The 18354-nt window shown below is 28.9% G+C and overlaps 2 protein-coding genes across 3 annotated transcripts; both read right to left on the bottom strand.

Annotated features, from left to right (window-relative positions):
* Nucleotides 1-8213: 8213 nt before the first annotated feature.
* LOC132946926 (52 kDa repressor of the inhibitor of the protein kinase-like) lies at nucleotides 8214-10976 on the bottom strand. The gene is made up of 9 exons (XM_061017047.1): nucleotides 10959-10976; nucleotides 10752-10873; nucleotides 10406-10546; nucleotides 10190-10309; nucleotides 9612-10105; nucleotides 9385-9543; nucleotides 9093-9285; nucleotides 8606-8934; nucleotides 8214-8530 (listed from the first exon to the last, which is right to left on the bottom strand). The coding sequence occupies exons 5-9, from the start codon at nucleotides 9666-9668 to the stop codon at nucleotides 8417-8419; spliced, it is 852 nt and encodes a 283-aa protein (XP_060873030.1). The 5' UTR covers nucleotides 9669-10105; nucleotides 10190-10309; nucleotides 10406-10546; nucleotides 10752-10873; nucleotides 10959-10976; the 3' UTR covers nucleotides 8214-8416.
* Nucleotides 10977-11250: 274 nt separating this feature from the next.
* Nucleotides 11251-12421, bottom strand: LOC132946927 (uncharacterized). Of its 2 annotated transcripts, XM_061017048.1 has the most exons (3): nucleotides 12179-12421; nucleotides 12020-12121; nucleotides 11272-11663 (listed from the first exon to the last, which is right to left on the bottom strand). In XM_061017048.1, the coding sequence occupies exons 1-3, from the start codon at nucleotides 12260-12262 to the stop codon at nucleotides 11517-11519; spliced, it is 333 nt and encodes a 110-aa protein (XP_060873031.1). In that variant the 5' UTR covers nucleotides 12263-12421; the 3' UTR covers nucleotides 11272-11516. The 2 variants fall into 2 exon arrangements, 1 of the variants encoding a protein (XP_060873031.1); XR_009664804.1 differs by having other exon boundaries at nucleotides 11251-11387; nucleotides 12020-12421.
* Between the last annotated feature and the right edge of the window lie 5933 nt (nucleotides 12422-18354).

The raw sequence follows: 18354 nt of genomic DNA, 5'->3' as shown, positions 1-18354 counted from the left end.
AATTTTAAAACGTTGATTTACCTAGATTAAAAAAAAAATTAATTTGTAATACTTAAGCTCGGTAAACTTTAAGCGTTGTACGTGTGCGTAAAACACCGAAAATCGTGAACTTCGTAAGGCTATACCATAAAAACCAATGATTTGCAGGTAGTCGAGTTTTGGACAAGTACCTACATAGGTAACTTATAATAATTCATATTGTAAATTAATTAGGTACCAAAAAAATATAACTTCTCAAACACTTTGTCTATTGGCACTGAATGTATTAGAATGTCTATAAACTTGCGGACCAGTTTGTATAGTTAAATTTGGCATGCGAACTATAATTGAAATAGAAAACCAGAATAGGTGCACTGCAGATCACAAAGATTTCTGTAAAAGAACATACGATTTATAAATTATTTATAATAAATAATATACCGTATAGGTATACTGAGTACTTATATAATAATATATAAGTTCTTTGGATTTATCATAATAAATAATATATTTTATAATATCTATGGCAGTCGTCAATTGTCGAAATTCGTTGGCGACGGTTAACAATTCTAATAGTTTCAGAAATACTATTGTATTATAAATATAATATATTGTATATTTTGATTTCAGTGAACAAAAAAATAATAGGCTACAAATATAAACGGACAGTTCGTTAAACCGGAAAAGTTGTAACACAAACTCGCAAATTTCGTTTGATCAGGTTATTTTCATAAAATATTTCGATACTTTCAAGTTTCAGTTCATCGGAGTGAGGTGATTAGATGAAGATGGATGAAGATAGCTGTTTCTTCGGCGATGGCGATGGCGATCTAGCTACGTTTCACCGGAAGAGTAGATGTTTACGAGTAAGTTTGTTTTCATATTATTACCTACTATTTTACATTAATTACTTTTTAGACTTAAATTAAATATTCATTGCCACGGACAATCTGTTAACTAGGTGACGTAGAAGCATTTATAAGTTTAATCCCAATAACGCAATGTATAAAATACGCGAGACCGTCTTCGTTTCACCACGCCAAGTTTAATACGCACCTTTTTGCATGTTATACTATACGCCGGGTATCACCTTAGGTTTGCGCGAAGTATTTAAAACAATATAATGTTATTAATCTTTATATTTTATATTTTTATATACATAAATACATTATACACCTCATATATTTTATTAGCATACTTACACCTTTTTTAGTGTAGTTTATACCCTAGATGGCTATAGATATAGGTATTAAATGTCTTGCAATTATATATTTTACTATAATTATTAATTTCATTATAATATAATATAACAATACACTCTAAATTAAATTAGTTGTTATCAAGACAGACAGTCTTAAAACAAACTCTTTTCTGGACGTTTTCAAAACGTATTATGCTTAAAAAAAATTGCACAGTTGTCGTAGCAGTCAGTTGCTAGTTCAACCCGTGTGACATAAAATAGGAATTATTCTTGTTTTTTTAAATAGTTTTTTCGAAAAATATATGTAACATATATAGCTCATACAATTATGAATTTATAGTTAATAGAAATGCGGATGTTTATACTTCATAGATATTTTTTTAGTTAATAATCGTGTAAATAATTTGATTAAACAATACGGTACTTATCTACTCATCAGTAGTATCAATTTTATTATATTACGTGTAAAATCACCAACACGAGGTGCAGACTGCGTTTAAAAAATTAAAAACATAAAATAAAATATAAAATAATGTTGTAGTAGAAGCTGGAAACTGTAGTTTATTTTAATTTATAATCCAATTAATATAACCGAGAATGTAACTATTAAATTCATCATTGAATGATTATTCAGAGATCACTTTGGGATAAATGTAAATTAAATTAAAAATAATTAAAAAACATTTTGTGAAAGGAACAAGATTACTGCTACTGCTAATATTTAAGTCTTAATTATTAACAAATAAATACAAATAATAGATTTTTTAATAGCTTTTTACTATTAACATTCAGTGTAAATATAGTTTCTGATCGACTTACCAATATGTAATAAACCTATATGTAATACAATTTTTATTTAATAATTCATAAAATACAATATGCTCTTATAAAAATATTCTTGTGCTTCTGATATCTATTCACCACCTTAATCAATAATTAAATTGATAAACGAAAATAATAATTTAAATAATACCTATATCATATTATTATAATTCAAATTCAAAATTATAAACTATTTTGGTTTATTGTCATATCAAATTTCAATGAACAAATTGGTCCTTAACACGGAACTCTTTGATATAAAAAGTTGCATTATAATATTATATCCGTGGATTCATCATATTGACGTACCTAGTATAATATCTATCATTTATTTATTTAATCTATGGCAAATCTCAAAGTCGTTGCAGAAGACACAGTCGATTAAAAATTCTAAAATTTCAATAAGCAAAGAAGATATGAGCAAAAAACTTACTGCGTTTCGTATAATTTTATTTTTCATAAATCACAATATTCTAAGTTCTGGCTGTATTCTGGAGCGTTTCCTTATGGGCGTCGCAGTTCACACACGTCACGGATTCCGCCAAAAGAGTCGATAATTAAAGTAAGTTTGTTTTTATATTCTTTTGGGGCTTAAATTTACTTTTAAGACTTAAAACAAATATTTAATGTCACGAAAAATGTGCTATCCAAGTGTTGTAGGCGCATATTTTAGTTCCGGACTAGAAATGTATAAAATACGCGAGATATAAACGCCGTCGTCGTTTTTCCAGTCCCTGTTTGTAGAATAATTATAATTAATAGGTGAATACCTCTATACAGGGTACTTAATATAAATATATAAATATTTTGGTTTAATGGTCAACTGCCTATCCTGACGTGTGCGCACTTATGAATAATATACCTACTCATATACTCGTATAGGTATATAAATATACCTATATAAATAGTGTAATACTACATACACGAATGGGTTACCTATTATGTCCCTAAAAGTTCAATAGTTATTATTATATTTATTTATTTTTTAAATATAGGTAGGTACATTACAAGACTCTAATTACAATCACATTTTTTTTTTATTTTTTTGAACACAATGTTTTAAAAATTATTAATTAATATATAATTTATTGGTATAGTACTAATATACCTATCCACGTATAAATTATTAAAATACAAAACGAACAAACGAAAAACGATTCTGATCAAAGATATCGTTGACTAATAAATAATATTGAGATTAAAGTAATTTATTTTTCGGTAGAAAATCGGTATAAACATGAATTATAAATATTTTTTTATTTTCATAGGGGGTGGACAACCCCCTCACTCTTCCGCATTAATGCATCAGAAATTATTATTTATAATATTTAAATATAAACTGCATTTTCTGAATTTTCTAAAACATTGCTTTCCAAGCAAAGAATTCGTTTTATATATTATCAACGAATTGAAAAATGAAATTAGAACATTTATATGGGATAAAGTCAATTTTATAAAAACTTATTAGAAAAAAAAAATTTTAAAAACACACTTTTCCATAAAAACATTTAAAAAAAAATTTTAAAAATTGCACTAAAAAGACAAAAATAATTCCCTGTACTTAAAAATAATGAAAAATTTATTGATGAAAAATTTAAAAGTGTGTGGTGCTCATACACTTGACATATATTCCCAGTCACTATCTTATAAACATGATTGAACAAAGAAGTGTATGTGAGACTTTCCTTGGCTTTTAAATTTTTCATCAGTAAATTTTTCATTATTTTGCTCTTATACTTGACATATACTGCCAGTCACTATCTTATAAACAGGATTGAACAAAGAAGTGTATGTGAGACTTAGCTCGGCTTTTAATGTTTTGTATGATGCACCACACACTTTTAAATTTTTCATCAATAAATTTTTCATTATTTTTAAGTACAGAGAATTATTTTTGTCTTTTTAGTGCAATTTTTAAAATTTTTTTTTAAATGTTTTTATGGAAAAGTGTGTTTTTAAAATTTTTTTTTTTATTTTTTATTTTCTACTTTTTAGTTGAAAGTAAATATTTTTATTAAACGTTTAAGAAATATGTTATCCTGTGTTTTCGGTACCTATATCAGAATACCGGTATAATGTTATTTGGTAATAATTACCGTTGTTACCATAGATATTATAATAATGGATAGGACACGCCTATACTTGCTTCGTAAGAGGTTGCGGTTTTTTTTGGGGAAGAGAGAAAGTTCAATATCTGCGAGAGATATTACGGCGACGTCGTGGGGACAATCCTTTTTTTTTTTTTTGGTCCATGTCCCAAAATGACAACGGATTATTGTATTGTCATCCAAGACCAAGGTCTATACCAATTTTCAGAATTTTTCATCTTCAAAAAGTGCCTCAAATCGAGCGCGCAAGATTTGATCACAGACAGACGTGAAACCAAACTTAAGAAAAGTGTTAAAAAATTAAATACAATTAAATAAAGGTAATTTTTTTTCTTATATTTCTATTTTTTTACGTACCCATTATGTTCGATACTATAACTTCAGTCTTCAGTTATAGAAAACAACACTTGCCAATATGGAATTACTGTCTAATTTTTTTATTTTAAAATATTAAATAGCATCTGATCGACTGATGTGCTATAATGAAACTCAAAATATAACGAATACACTACCTATACACTTATCTAAATTCTATTTTATATTCGTTTAAATTGGACTTTTAATTTTTCTGGCCATTTTATTAAGCTTTGTAATATAAGTGCATTAAATCGTATTTTTAAGACATTTTTCTTATTTTTAATGCATTTAAATCCACGTCCTATTTATAACTTAACGTTATTTTGTATATACCAATCGATTAGTGTACACAATAAAAAGTATAATATTATTGATGGGTTAATAGGTTGATAACTATTATGTAGGTAGGTACAGTTTTGTACGTTCAATGTATCGTTCTTAATTCATAAAGTAGCTAAATGAGTCAAATGATTTTGTCAAAGGGTGGGGGGGAGGATATAGCTGATTTTTTAACATGCACTATTTCAAGGGCTCTTGACCTAAGGGGCGCACCACTCTAAGGAGGAAAGACACAATTTCGTAAGGGGGAGGGGGGGGACGTGAAAATGTTTAAAAAAAACACGAATTTATTTAGTTATTTTGTTATTTAGGTAATACATATTAATTAATAGGTATTTCTTAAATTTTTTTTATTATTTTATTTGAAACACTATTTTTAAAATATATTGGGATCAATAAAACTATTTTTATATAATTACTATTTTATATCAATTAGAATTTGTTTATAAACCAAGTAATAAATAAATTGTTACCAAGTAAAAAAAACCGTTATCTATATTATAAATTTGAATTCAATTTACCGCATTTGCGTCTAGTAGAAACAAATAAATGTTTTTTTGAAGATAATGTAAAAATATTCATCATCCATCGGTTAGGACCATATATATATTTTCTATGATTGGGACGGTTAGGTTATAATTATAAATAATCTATGGAAAATGACAATCGTTTGAGACGAACAGCGATTCCAATACGTACTCACATATTTCGTTAGGTGCTATTAAGAATATTAAGCTAGGTGCCTATTTTTATAAATGTCATTAATCTCAATACTTCCAGACTGAACTTTTGGATCGGATATATGAAGACGCGCGCTGCATTTTCCTTGACGGAGACGCACAGCTCTGACACTAGACAATATTATACACTCAAAGGGACCGCGTTTCGCCGGAAGAATAAATAATTACGTAAGTTTTGTCCTACTACTCTGTGGACGCGGTAAACCTAATGTAAATATTTATTGTCAGACAAACTTATATACCCGCTAGACGTAGAGTAGTTGTTATAGGTGTACAAAAATTAGGATATTATGAAAAATACCTTAAATTATAATACTTTGCCTACAACTGTTAATTTATTGTTACAGTAGAATAATTTTTAAAATTTTAAATCAATGATTAGGTAATGCTTTTATAAGTAGGAAGGTAGGTTTTTATACCTACCTAACAAAATAAGAAAATACATAATGATTAATGTTATTTAATATGATTTGTAAGTACATAGCAGATTATACCCTATCACTTGGTGACGATTATTTTTGTTTTATACGTTCTTCGTAATTCAGTTCCGTCACGATAGTTTTAGTTTTCGTTAAATGTGAAACATACATCTTCTATGCATACGGGATACGGGCATTAAATATTTGGGTTTTAAGAGAACACCTCAAACGAAAATCTGTTAACTAAGTAATGTAGAAGCATATACGTTTACTACTGCCTACCAAAGGCGCAATGTATAATAATAAATTATACGCCAGTCCGAACAATCCAAACGCTGTCTTACTCGTAGTCGAGTTCTAGTTGATAACTGACTTGTGAATAAATGTAATTGTTGTTAGGTATACAAATAAAACTAATAAATCCTTGAATACAACATTTAAAAATACAAACTCTGTGTAATAAAAATTATATTAGGTATTTATTGGTAGGTTTATATTATATCTGTAGACTGTAACGCATAGGTCATTAGAATATTGTAGAACATTTTACTGCATAAGATGCGTGTTATTTCAGAAATGGTATTCGTCAGTGAACATTTTCAAACTGGGAATAATATATCATAAGCAGATTGAAATGTGTGAACGTTTCAGTGTTTCGAAGACTAAGTTTCGTAGCAGATTTTGATTCCGTCACGGGGTATGTATTTTCTTATTTCTCAGTAGGTTTTTTTTTATTATAGTTAATTGATCAGGGGATGTATTGCCCGAAAATTTTCAATATTTGTATTGTAACTATACTGGTATAACGCTATTCGGGCTATCGATAAAGTCGTGTTCAAAATTAGAAAATTGGTGAGGTATGATATTTTTTTAAGCAATTCTTTCGAGTAGGGAATTCGCTCAATGATATTTAAATATTTTCACCGATAATCAAGTACGATGACTTGTAGGTAACTAGAGACTGAGTGAATAGGAATTAGGAAGTGTGTGATATGGCGAAGATAAGGAAATGGGTCAACAGGATTTCAGAATGTTTGGTGTATGAAAGGGAAAGATGAAAAAGAAATGTAAGGTTAGGGTAGGTAAGTGGAGTGAGAGTAGCAGATATGAGAATAATAAGTTAGGTGTTAAGGTACAAAAGAGGATAGAATAAGAAATTAATTAATTAAGGGTAGTGTACATATTGTAGTGAAAACAAGAGAGAATAGGTTTAGGTGGTTCGGTCACTGTATGATAAGAGATAGTGAGAGTGGCTATAGAAGTTAATTTAGGGGGGAAATGAGGGGCGAGAAGACTGAAGAAGAGATGGATAGACAGAATACCGATCATATGGAGGAGTGGAATGAGAGTGGCTGAACCTGTATATAGCTGTGAGAGACGGGGGAAGAAAAAGTGTAAAGGTAGAATAGTTATGTTAACAATACGTAGGTAATACGTAACGTAATCAGTTGATAAATATTTTCTTTCATTGTTATGTTTACAATATCGAATACCTTGATGGTTAGTAGGAAAAGATCATCACAAAGCTCACGACCAGTGATGGTAGTCGTCTATCATCACCATAGCTTCAACTAACCATAGGTTTATTTAACTAACCTTCTTATGACTCATTAGGACACTTTGAATAAAAAGATCCTGAGTTGCAGGTTGCCATACTTAATTGTTTGATTATCAAGTTGATCCTTTAATTGTTGACACCATGGATAGTCCACGCCTATGTTAAATACATTTCAGGCCGCGTTCCCGGAGGGGAAGGCAATTGAGGCTCCTTTATATTGATAGTCGATACTCGATATAGGTATACTTTATTTGGCCTCAATTGTTCCCCTCGAAGACCGATGATAAGACCATTATGTCCTATCCATATCTTTATTATCTATGATGGAGCCATACCCAGCTCACTCGTGTAAACTTGTTGCTGGTTGGGATGTCAGCGCACTATTTGTTTTCCATCTTTGACCCACGCGTAGCATACCAAATGTACGATTAAGAAAACACTAAAATGATTGTGCGTGGGTCAGAGAGAGAAATAAATGGTGCGCTAAAAATCTGACATCCTCTTCAGTGGCGTATTTAGGATTTTCTTGAGGGGGGGGATATAGAAATTAGAAATACATTTTCAAAGAAACCAGTCATGCAAGACTTTTTTTTTTTTGCTAATCCCTAATTTTTAATCACTAATCAAGTATAGGTATTTTAAAAGACAATATTAATCAATGAATAGCATTTTACGTTTAACATAATAATCTAATGAATAAAAAATATATTAATAGCTTAATATAGATTTATAATAATCAACACAATGAAATAAATTTATAAAATATTTAGCTAATTAATAATTTGTTCTGTAAAAATGTAAAATATCATATAATTATATTGATCATTGATATCTATTATCTACATAGGTATATATAACACATAGGCACATATAGCCATTTATTTGCAGTGATTTTACAAAACAAACTCCAGTCTTCTATTTTTCAGAGACAATTCATCAATGACTTCATCTGGTGTAATCTTTGTTTCTGTATGGCATGCTAATAGAGCCAATCCATTCAGTCTAGTCTATAATAACAATGAAATACACAATTTTATAAATACTTTCAATAATATATCATAATTTAAAATCTGCAAATTTACTTCATTCATACTATTCCTGAGATAAGTTTTAATTCTTTTTAAATTAGAGAATGATCGTTCAGGAGTTGTTGTTGACACTGGAAGCGTACAAAATATTTTTATCAACATGTAAATGTTGGGATAAAATTCTTTATCACAAATTTCTAATGCCTGTAATCCTGAACTAAGAATGATATTATCTGTAAATAGTTTTGTTTTCCACATATTGAATTCGGCTATGCTATTGAATTTATCTACAACGGGTGAATATATGTTCACAAGCTTATTAAATTGTTCTCGGTCATTTATCTCTAGTGGCAATGGCTGGGTTTTAAAAATGCAATCGAACCCTATAACAGTAAATATCAAATAATAAAATACTTTGGCAAATTAGTTATTCATATAGCTATTCAGTATTTGTACTTATATTATAATTTATAATAATATAATGTCAATAGAGATTTTTTTTTGAAAATATAATATAAAATATGTAATAACTAGTTTATACCTTCAAAAATACTTTTATGATTTATAAAACGCTCAGTAAGTTGTGATATAAAGTAATCAATATATGGTAAAAATACTGTTACACGATAGTATTGTTCGGTAGAATGATTTTGTAAATTTGGATTAGCTCTATGTGTTTGTTTAGAAGAAATTCTTTTCTCTAGCAATTCAATTCCAACATCATCTGCCATTTTCTGTAATATATTAATAAATATTTGGGGGTATATTTATGATGTATGTACATCATAAATATTATTTTAAATATTAAACAGTATATTAAAGTAAAAGATTACTTTGACATTATTATAGATAATTTTGAATTCTATTTCATTATTTTCTCTGATACATTTTAAAGTAGCTATTACATTTTCTACTATGAGTATTGTCCTTTTCAAATCAATTTGAACTTTTTGCAATTGTTTACACAGCGGAAGTCCATAAGAAAATAATACCTAAAACAAAATTTAAAAATAACACAATATATGTACCTAAATGTATATAAAATAGATATTATCTGAACCTTTATAACAATCAAAGAAATCATAAACTCTGAATCTTTTAACGCTTTCTGAAGCATTTCAGCATCTGTTGATTCTTTCTAATCAGATATAATGTCTAACACATTGAGAACAAATGAAAATAGTACAGAAAAATCATTTACAGAATCATAACGTTGAATCCAACGAGTAGCACAAAGCCGTTTGAGTTGTTTTACTTGGGGTGCATTATTTGAATTCTCAATGGTATTTAAAAGAACAGAATTTCTTTTAGGGGTATTGAAAAAATTATAAACTTTTTCGATCACCCCCAAACAATTTCTGATAGGTTTTATGCCACTAGCTGTTGAAACAGCTAAATTCAGCGAATGTGCTGCACAATGTACATATTATATAGCGTTGGGGTATTTAGATTTCACAATAGTCTGTACTCCTTTAAATCGACCAGCCATATTACTGGCCCCATCATAGCCTTGGCCATATAAATAATTGCAATCAATTCCACATCTGTTTAAGCCTACCAACAAAAAAATGTAATTAAATAATATAAATAAATAAAGTGAATAAATAAATAAATCATAAATGTGTTTTTTACAATTACCATTTAATATTGAGTTAGCCAAGTCATAACCAGTCAAGCTATCAATTTCAAAAAATCGTAAAAAGTTCTCATGCAACTTATTGTTTTTATCAATATATCAAACACATATACTGAGTTGCTCTTTAGTCGATATGTCGGTTGTTTCATCAGCCATAACAGAGAAACATTTAGATTTATTAATCACATTAACTAGTTTCCTTAGTAAAATTGTGTTACATGACTGAATTATTTCATTTTGTATAATTCGACTCGTATATTTATTACGTTTCCCTGAACCCTCAAGAACATTACGCAAAAATTCATCTCCTTTTGCTCTGTACTTGAGAATACCACGGAAATGGCCTTGCCTTGAATCATCTAAAAAATAAAAGTTAAAAGTTGCAAACAATAATAACATGTTTTTTACAATAATAATTGTAAATCCATAATTAGCATGACTGGAGCATTATTGTCCAATAGTTATATGACATTGATAATTCAGTTTAATTATACTTAAGTATTATTATTATTAAATGGTAAAAGTTTATACAATTTAGTTTTTAGTTTCTATATTTATGCTTACCATCTACTAAGATATCACCAAAATCTCTATGTCCTCTCAAAGCCAACTCTTCTTTACCACATAGAATTATACACTCAATAATTGGTCCTATTTTCCTTCTATTTTCTTCAATTTGTACCATTCTAAACAAATTCACAGAATCAATGTACTTCAAAAATTTAAACTTTAAAGTAAGGGTTATCATATTATGCATTTAATATTACCTACCTATTATTATCTATGCGTTCTATTATAGACAGTTCCTTTTTTTCTATTATTTTAAAAAGTGTTCAGAGTCTAGAACAGACAATGTATGATATTTCAAACTTCCACGAGCCCGAAAAGTCTAAAAAAAAATGTATTAAATATTTTAGCAAATGTCTCTGGAATAAATCATTTAAATTATCAAACCTCTTTTGCCTTCTTCCAGTTGCTGAAAGCAACAGTAACAAGGCTACCCAAAGGCTGGCTTCCAACACCACCATTTTTTGCAAACAGTACACAGTATTTACAGAATGTCCCATTTTTGACATTTGAATACGCCAGCCAATTAAATTCTTTTAGCCATTTATGCTGAAATCTTAAGCCACGTTTTTCATTTTTTGCAAGCAATGGGAATTTATATTCAACATCTGGTACCCATAGATTAGTTAGCACCTTGAATAAATATCATTTTAAATAACAAACTAATTAGTTTTAATAAATATTATAAAATTAAATTTAAAATATAGACATTAAATAAAAATAAATATGCATAATTTAAAAAAAATACTAATTCAATAAATATTAAAGTGTTAAGTATTGAAATAATTTATCAACTAGTATGTAACTTACAAGCTTTTTATCAGCATCTGTTAAAGATAAACATTCTACAAAATAACCTATGTCATTAGCATTGCCGAGCGTTTGATTATTTTCACAAATAAAATCATCCTTTAATAAATAATTGAAACATATTATTATATTAATGCCACAATAATAACTAGAATATATTAAACAATTTTTAAGCCAAATTATTAAATTGTATTTGTTTCCATATGTCAAGTAAAACATGCTATTTGAAGCTAATAAATATATAATAATATATAATATAAATAATATAATGCCTAAATAATTTAAGAGATCTATTTAAGTGAGTTATAAATTTATAAGCTGTGACCACTGATCATAAAAGCATATAAACCTATATAAGCATAACTAATTTAGTTTTTTTTTTAAGAATAACAAAGTAAACAAATTTGAAATTTGAACAATTAACTTTTTATATATTCAATGAAATAATTAATTACTTGCTGTAATCGTGAATTCGATGCCTCACTAAAACTTTCTAAAGAATTGGTGGTACATGCAGACTTGTTTACTTCTGTAATTTTTCTTACTGGTGAGTTCACCTAAATATCACAAAAACTTGAATTTACATTTCAAATTTCACAAAAATTAGCACTTACTTCAGTCTCGTTATTTTCATTTTCTCTTCGAATTTTTTTATTGTTTGTGAAAAATGATAACAAGGTATTCTTTTTTGATGTCATTGAAAAAAGTAGGTAAATTATATTGAAAAATAAAATACCGTATATAAATAAAAGTAAATTTGACCATAAAATATCACTTTCAATCACGAATTAATATAATATTTCTTAAATAGTTGTTTTAATACTCAATTTATTATCATTTGAGCAATGAAGTATAAACAGAACACCGAATAGTGTGCATAAATTAATGATTATCATAAACATAAAACAATTACTGTGTAATAGAATATTACCTACTATAGGTTAGGTATATTAGATCATATTATCAAAATATCGTACATTTGTTTATGATCTAATAATAGAATACATGACACTGTGGATACAAATCAGGGACAAACGTTATCATTTGTTCCACTGAGATAAGAGATTGTGTATAATTTTGCCTATATTCACTCCTCATTAATTATAATAATATCAGATTTCATACATCGTTAGTTGTGATTTGTGATTACTGATTACAGGTAATTACAGTTGCGGTTTGCATACTATAAAAAATAGTAGGTATATTAAGGTTTATGGGAACAGACTAAAAAAAAAAAGGCCAAGGGGGATAGATCCCCATATCCCCCCCCCCCGTAAATACGCCACTGATCCTCTTAAGTGTTATCAAGTTGAAGAAGCAGTTGATTGTTGACAATTTGACATTTAACATTAATTGTGGTAGGTATTATGATTGGACAAAAGTAATTAGCAGGGATGTGAATTTAATGCAATGAAAAAGTGTTAAATATTTGCCTGCATGTATGCACTAAAAACAGGCAAATATATGCACTGAAATATTCAAAAATATTCAAAAAAATACTGAATGAAAACGTTTTTATTTAAATTTTTTTAAATTAATAAATAATAATTCAAATTGGTTTACACAAAAAATTCTTTATTTACACACTTGGTAGGTAGGTATGTAGGTAGGTAACGGATGAACCGAAAATATAAAAACATTTTAAGAAAATAAGCATAAATACGAAGAAATCATGAAAACATGCAATTATATTAACTAACCAGAAAAAAACGCATATTGGTAACGGTGTTGTAATAATAGGGATCTCCCCAAAAAAATACGTACTAATAGTTCAAACAAATCATAAAAGCCAACTGTAATAAATATTAATTTATGAAAAAGTATATTAAAAATCATTATTATTATAAATGAAACAAAACTATCAACTATGGACCGTGACATAATATAGGTATTTCTATATTTTTAGCTCCATAATTTCTGTTAAAATATTAGGAAAATGTATTAAGTACCGTAAAAGTGCTAAATTTGAGTTATTACTTAAAATATTATATTCATAACAAATTATAATAGAAGGTTAGGTACTGTTATTCCGCATACTTATTATAGTTTAATTTAACTACAACATTCTAGTAGAGTCTGATAAAATTTGGTTCCACGACTTTGATCATACAAACTTTAAATACTAAACTATGGGTCTGAAATTTAGTTTATATAGATCTAAATAATCCAAAATATATATTGCTTCAAAATATAAAAATAAAGTGTCTTGTATTGTAGTAGGTAGGTAACTATCAAAAAAAAAAATTAAAAAATCATACTTGAAATCTATGTATAATATACGTATATTGTAATAAATGATCAAATGTTTACTATAGTACATTATAAAAAATTAACTTAAGTTCAATATAATACATTATAACAGGTGTTCAAATAAACATTTCATACCACAAATTTTGTTAATTCACACAGTCTCTCTTCAATTTTAAATTTTTCTTCAAATCATCTACAAAACATAGATGTTTAGTAAATTGGAAGACTTGATTAAGTATTTAATCATTTATCTAAAAGAGATGTGCCGGGTCGCCACATTAGTATATCGAGGGGCCATGGTGCAAGTGTCGTCCATAAATACCATAACATATATTATATTAGAAATACCAACTTAATATTTCACTAACAGTAAATATTATAAAAAAATATTACGAAATGTACTATACTCATATTATATTATGATTGTATTAGTTACAAACTCTTGAATTAAGAGTTATGTTTGAAGATTTAATTTATTTCCTAAAAGGAAATGCCTCAAGATTGCCTCAGTAGGTTAGGTTTACTAATCATTACTAACTATACAAAATACTGAAAATTAATGAAATCACAAATATTAGTACAATAGAGAGACTGTGCATTGATTTACAAATTTGTCTTAAATTTACTTTTTGCATAGAGAATATGAAGGTTGAGATATGAGATTGTAATAAAAATTAAACGCAGGGTGTTTTTGGTTGAATTGTTGTTGCGTTTATTCTCAAAAACTTATTATTTTTCATACAGACACAATTTTAATAATTTGTTGTACAGTATTTATTTTGAATTAATTAATTATACTCTTACGAGTGTACAGATAAAATAGTTTAATAAAGGATCACATAAAACATGGGTGGGGGGGGGGAAGGCGTGAACATAAAACTCACGGTTTTTGGTCGGGTGTTCATTATGACGGGATCAGTAGCACGGTAATATAATTATTACCGGCGTGAACAGCTGGGCGGCTTCAGCAGTGTGACTTGGCTCGGATGTCTGTATGCTGATAAAAAAAAAACGGCAAACGGTGTTGGACCTTTTACAATCTGTTCCGTTGGTGGTCGTACGTTGGTCGGATGGAACTGGCTGACTCGGCTCGGACGGCGGCGCTCAGTAACGGTGGACGCGTAACGACAATATATACCTCGCGACTCACTGCGGCGGTGGTGGAGGGTATATGCCGGGACAAACTGTAGAATGTCCGTTCGTGGCGGTATTAAAATACCGTCCGGCTCACTATTCGCTTTTTCTCAGCGGGGAGAATGATGATGATACGCTTTGCTTTGCTTTGAAGGTTAACTATACCAGGGTTTTGCCTCTACTAGTAGGACGAAAGTTGGTGAGGGTGGTTATTTAAAATTGTTGGCCTACCCATGATAGTGGGTAGGGTTTGCAATGATGATACGGCGGTCGGCGGCCTGTATTTATGTAGTACAATGCTTGCCGGTCCCGATTGGAATATCGTGTGACACTTCTCTGTGTTTTGTGATGCAGCTACAGGTTTGAAGTGTTCGATAGAATCAATCTTATAGTTTGAAATGCACTGATTATGAATATGTACTTTTTGTCCTTGTAATTTGTTATTTTCATAAGGAAATCTCAGTTTTTCCCGCGGGTGGAGCGCGTTCGGATAGCGCCATCTGTAGTTACGGGCGGCGGTTGCGTTCCGTCGGGGAATCCGTATTTCTGGGCGGCGGTCGATGGATAGCTGGTAATGATGAAAACTAGAGTGCTCCACTTAAAATTGGGCACTCTGTTTTTTATCATTACAAGATGGATAGAGATTCGTTGATCGCTTTTATGTGCTTCAAATTGTTTACACGAGTGAGCTGGGTATGGCTCCATCATAGATAATAAAGATATAACATAATGGATAGGACATAATAGTCTTATCAGCGGTCTGATCTTCGAGGGGAACAATTGAGGCCAAGTCGAGTATCGACTATCAATATAAAGGAGCCTCAATTGCCTTCCCTCCGGGAACGCGGCCTGAAATGTATTTAAAATAGGCGTGGACTATCCATATCTATGGGCTTCATCCATAGCATGGATTAAGGTGTCAACAAACAAAGGATCAACTTGATAATCAAACACTTAAGTTCGGCAACCTGAAACTCAGGATCTTTTTATTCAAAGTGTCCTAATAAGTCATAAGAAGGTTAGTTAGGTAAACCTATGGTTAGTTGAAGCTATGGTGCGATGATAGACGACTACAATCACTGGTCATGAGCTTTGCGATGATCTTTTCCTACAAACTATAATGGTATTCGATATTATAAACATAACAATAGAAAGAAAATATTTAAATATTATTAATTTGGTTATGTTAGGTTAGGTTAGGATAGGACAGTAAATTAGACATTAACTAATTATCATAGTTTTTAACACGGTCTTAAAGACTGTCAGCTAGAGTTGTACCAGTATAGTTATTAAAAACTTAAATACAGCCAACATTAAATAATGATTTTTTTAACACAACAAATTATAAAAGTATTTTAAAATATAACAAAATATAATTTTATTAGGATTTTATAAGGTTTTCAATGCTTACTTTACCTATTGTAAATAGAAAATGTATAAAATCAATAGTTTTAATTTAATATATAGTTCTGTTTTTTAATATCCTATTTTCAAAGAATTCTCAGGGTTTCCTTTCCACATTTTTTTACATTGTACTAAATCTAATTTTTTTCCGCACATATTTACAAAGACTAAAACTATGTTTTTATTTGCATTTAGACTTTATAGTTTGTAATTTAATATTGACTGTAGACCCAGCCAAACACAATATTATTTTAAATTAAACATTATTTTATGTCCTTCATAAATTACAATCTAATAGTAGAGTCCGTGCAGGACCTTTTTCTCATTTAATTTTTTTGCATCCTTAATAAATTACATTCGTTTTTATACATTTTCTTATACATGTATTACGGTGATACACCTCTGATCATAATAACTGTTCGTATTATTATAATGTAAACAATACTTAGTTTTTGGATTGTAGTTAATATGTATTGCAGTATTTAGCTTCCAGCGTATTCTTTTGTTAAGTGTTATTAAATTTTTTAAACATTGACAATCTGGTACCCTTTGAATAATTCTTTAATGAACTAAATATTTTGAATAGTTTTTTCTGTTTAAGTTTCGGGACATTTTAGTTTGAACTTCGTAATGTGTGTTTCTACTGTAAATTTTTTTCCAATTTTTTTTTTGTTTTCTAAAATCTATTTGCCTGCGGGCGCCAACACCTCCCTTCAATTTTTTTTTTATGATTATAACTTAAGTCAAATTTTTTAAACATTGACAATCTGGTACCCTTTGAATAATTCTCTAATGAACTAAATATTTTAAATAGTTTTTTCGGTTTAAGTTTCGGGACATTTTAGTTTGAACTTCGTAATGTGTGTATCTACTGTATTTTTTTTTTTTTGATTTCTAAAATCTATTTGCCTGCGGGCGCCCACACCTCCCTTCAATTTTTTTTTTTTAGTACTGTAACTCTAGTTTGTATTGACTTGAAAATTGATTACTTGGTGCCCCACGATTAATCCTTCTTTAATGAACTAAATATTTTGAATAGTTTTTTCTAAATTTTTTTCCAATTTTTCCAATTTCTAAATTCTTAAATCTATTTGCCTGCGAGCGCCAAAACCTCTCTTCAATTTTTTTTTTATGGTTTTTACTCAAGCCAAATTTTTTAAACATTGACAATCTGGTACCCTTTGAATAATTCTTTAATGAACTAAATATTTTGAATAGTTTTTTCTGTTTAAGTTTCGGGACATTTTAGTTTGAACCGTAATGTGTGTTTCTACTGTAAATTTTTTTCCAATTTTTTTTTATGTTTTCTAAAATCTATTTGCCTGTGGGCGCCAACACCTCCCTTCAATTTTTTTTTTTTAGTACTGTAACTCTAGTTTGTATTGACTTGAAAATTGAAAACTTGGTGCCCCACGAATAATCCTTCTTTAATGAACTAAATATTTTGAATAGTTTTTTCTAAATTTTTTTCCAAATTTTTTTTTGTTTTCTAAAATCTATATGCCTGCGGGCGCCAACACCTCCCTTCAATTTTTTTTTTATGATTTTCACTCTACCCAAATTTTTAACATTGACAATCTGGTACCCTTTGAATAATTCTTTAATGAACTAAATATTTTGAATAGTTTTTTCTGTTTAAGATTTTGGAGATTTTAGATTGATGTTTGTAATGTGTGTTCCCACAATATAATTTATAAATATTTTTGTTTTCTAAAATCTATATTCCTGCGGGTGCCAACACCTCCCTTCAATTTTTTTTTTATGATTTTCACTCTACCCAAATTTTTAACATTGACAATCTGGTACCCTTTGAATAATTCTTTAATGAACTAAATATTTTGAATAGTTTTTTCTGTTTAAGATTTTGGAGATTTTAGATTGATGTTTGTAATGTGTGTTCCCACAATATAATTTATAAATATTTTTGTTTTCTAAAATCTATATTCCTGCGGGTGCCAACACCTCCCTTCAATTTTTTTTTTATGATTTTAACTTAAGTCAA

This window comes from Metopolophium dirhodum, chromosome 6 (genome assembly GCF_019925205.1).
Source record: "Metopolophium dirhodum isolate CAU chromosome 6, ASM1992520v1, whole genome shotgun sequence".
In the NCBI taxonomy this organism is placed as follows: domain Eukaryota; kingdom Metazoa; phylum Arthropoda; class Insecta; order Hemiptera; family Aphididae; genus Metopolophium; species Metopolophium dirhodum.
This window is presented reverse-complemented; position numbering and strand designations above follow the sequence as displayed.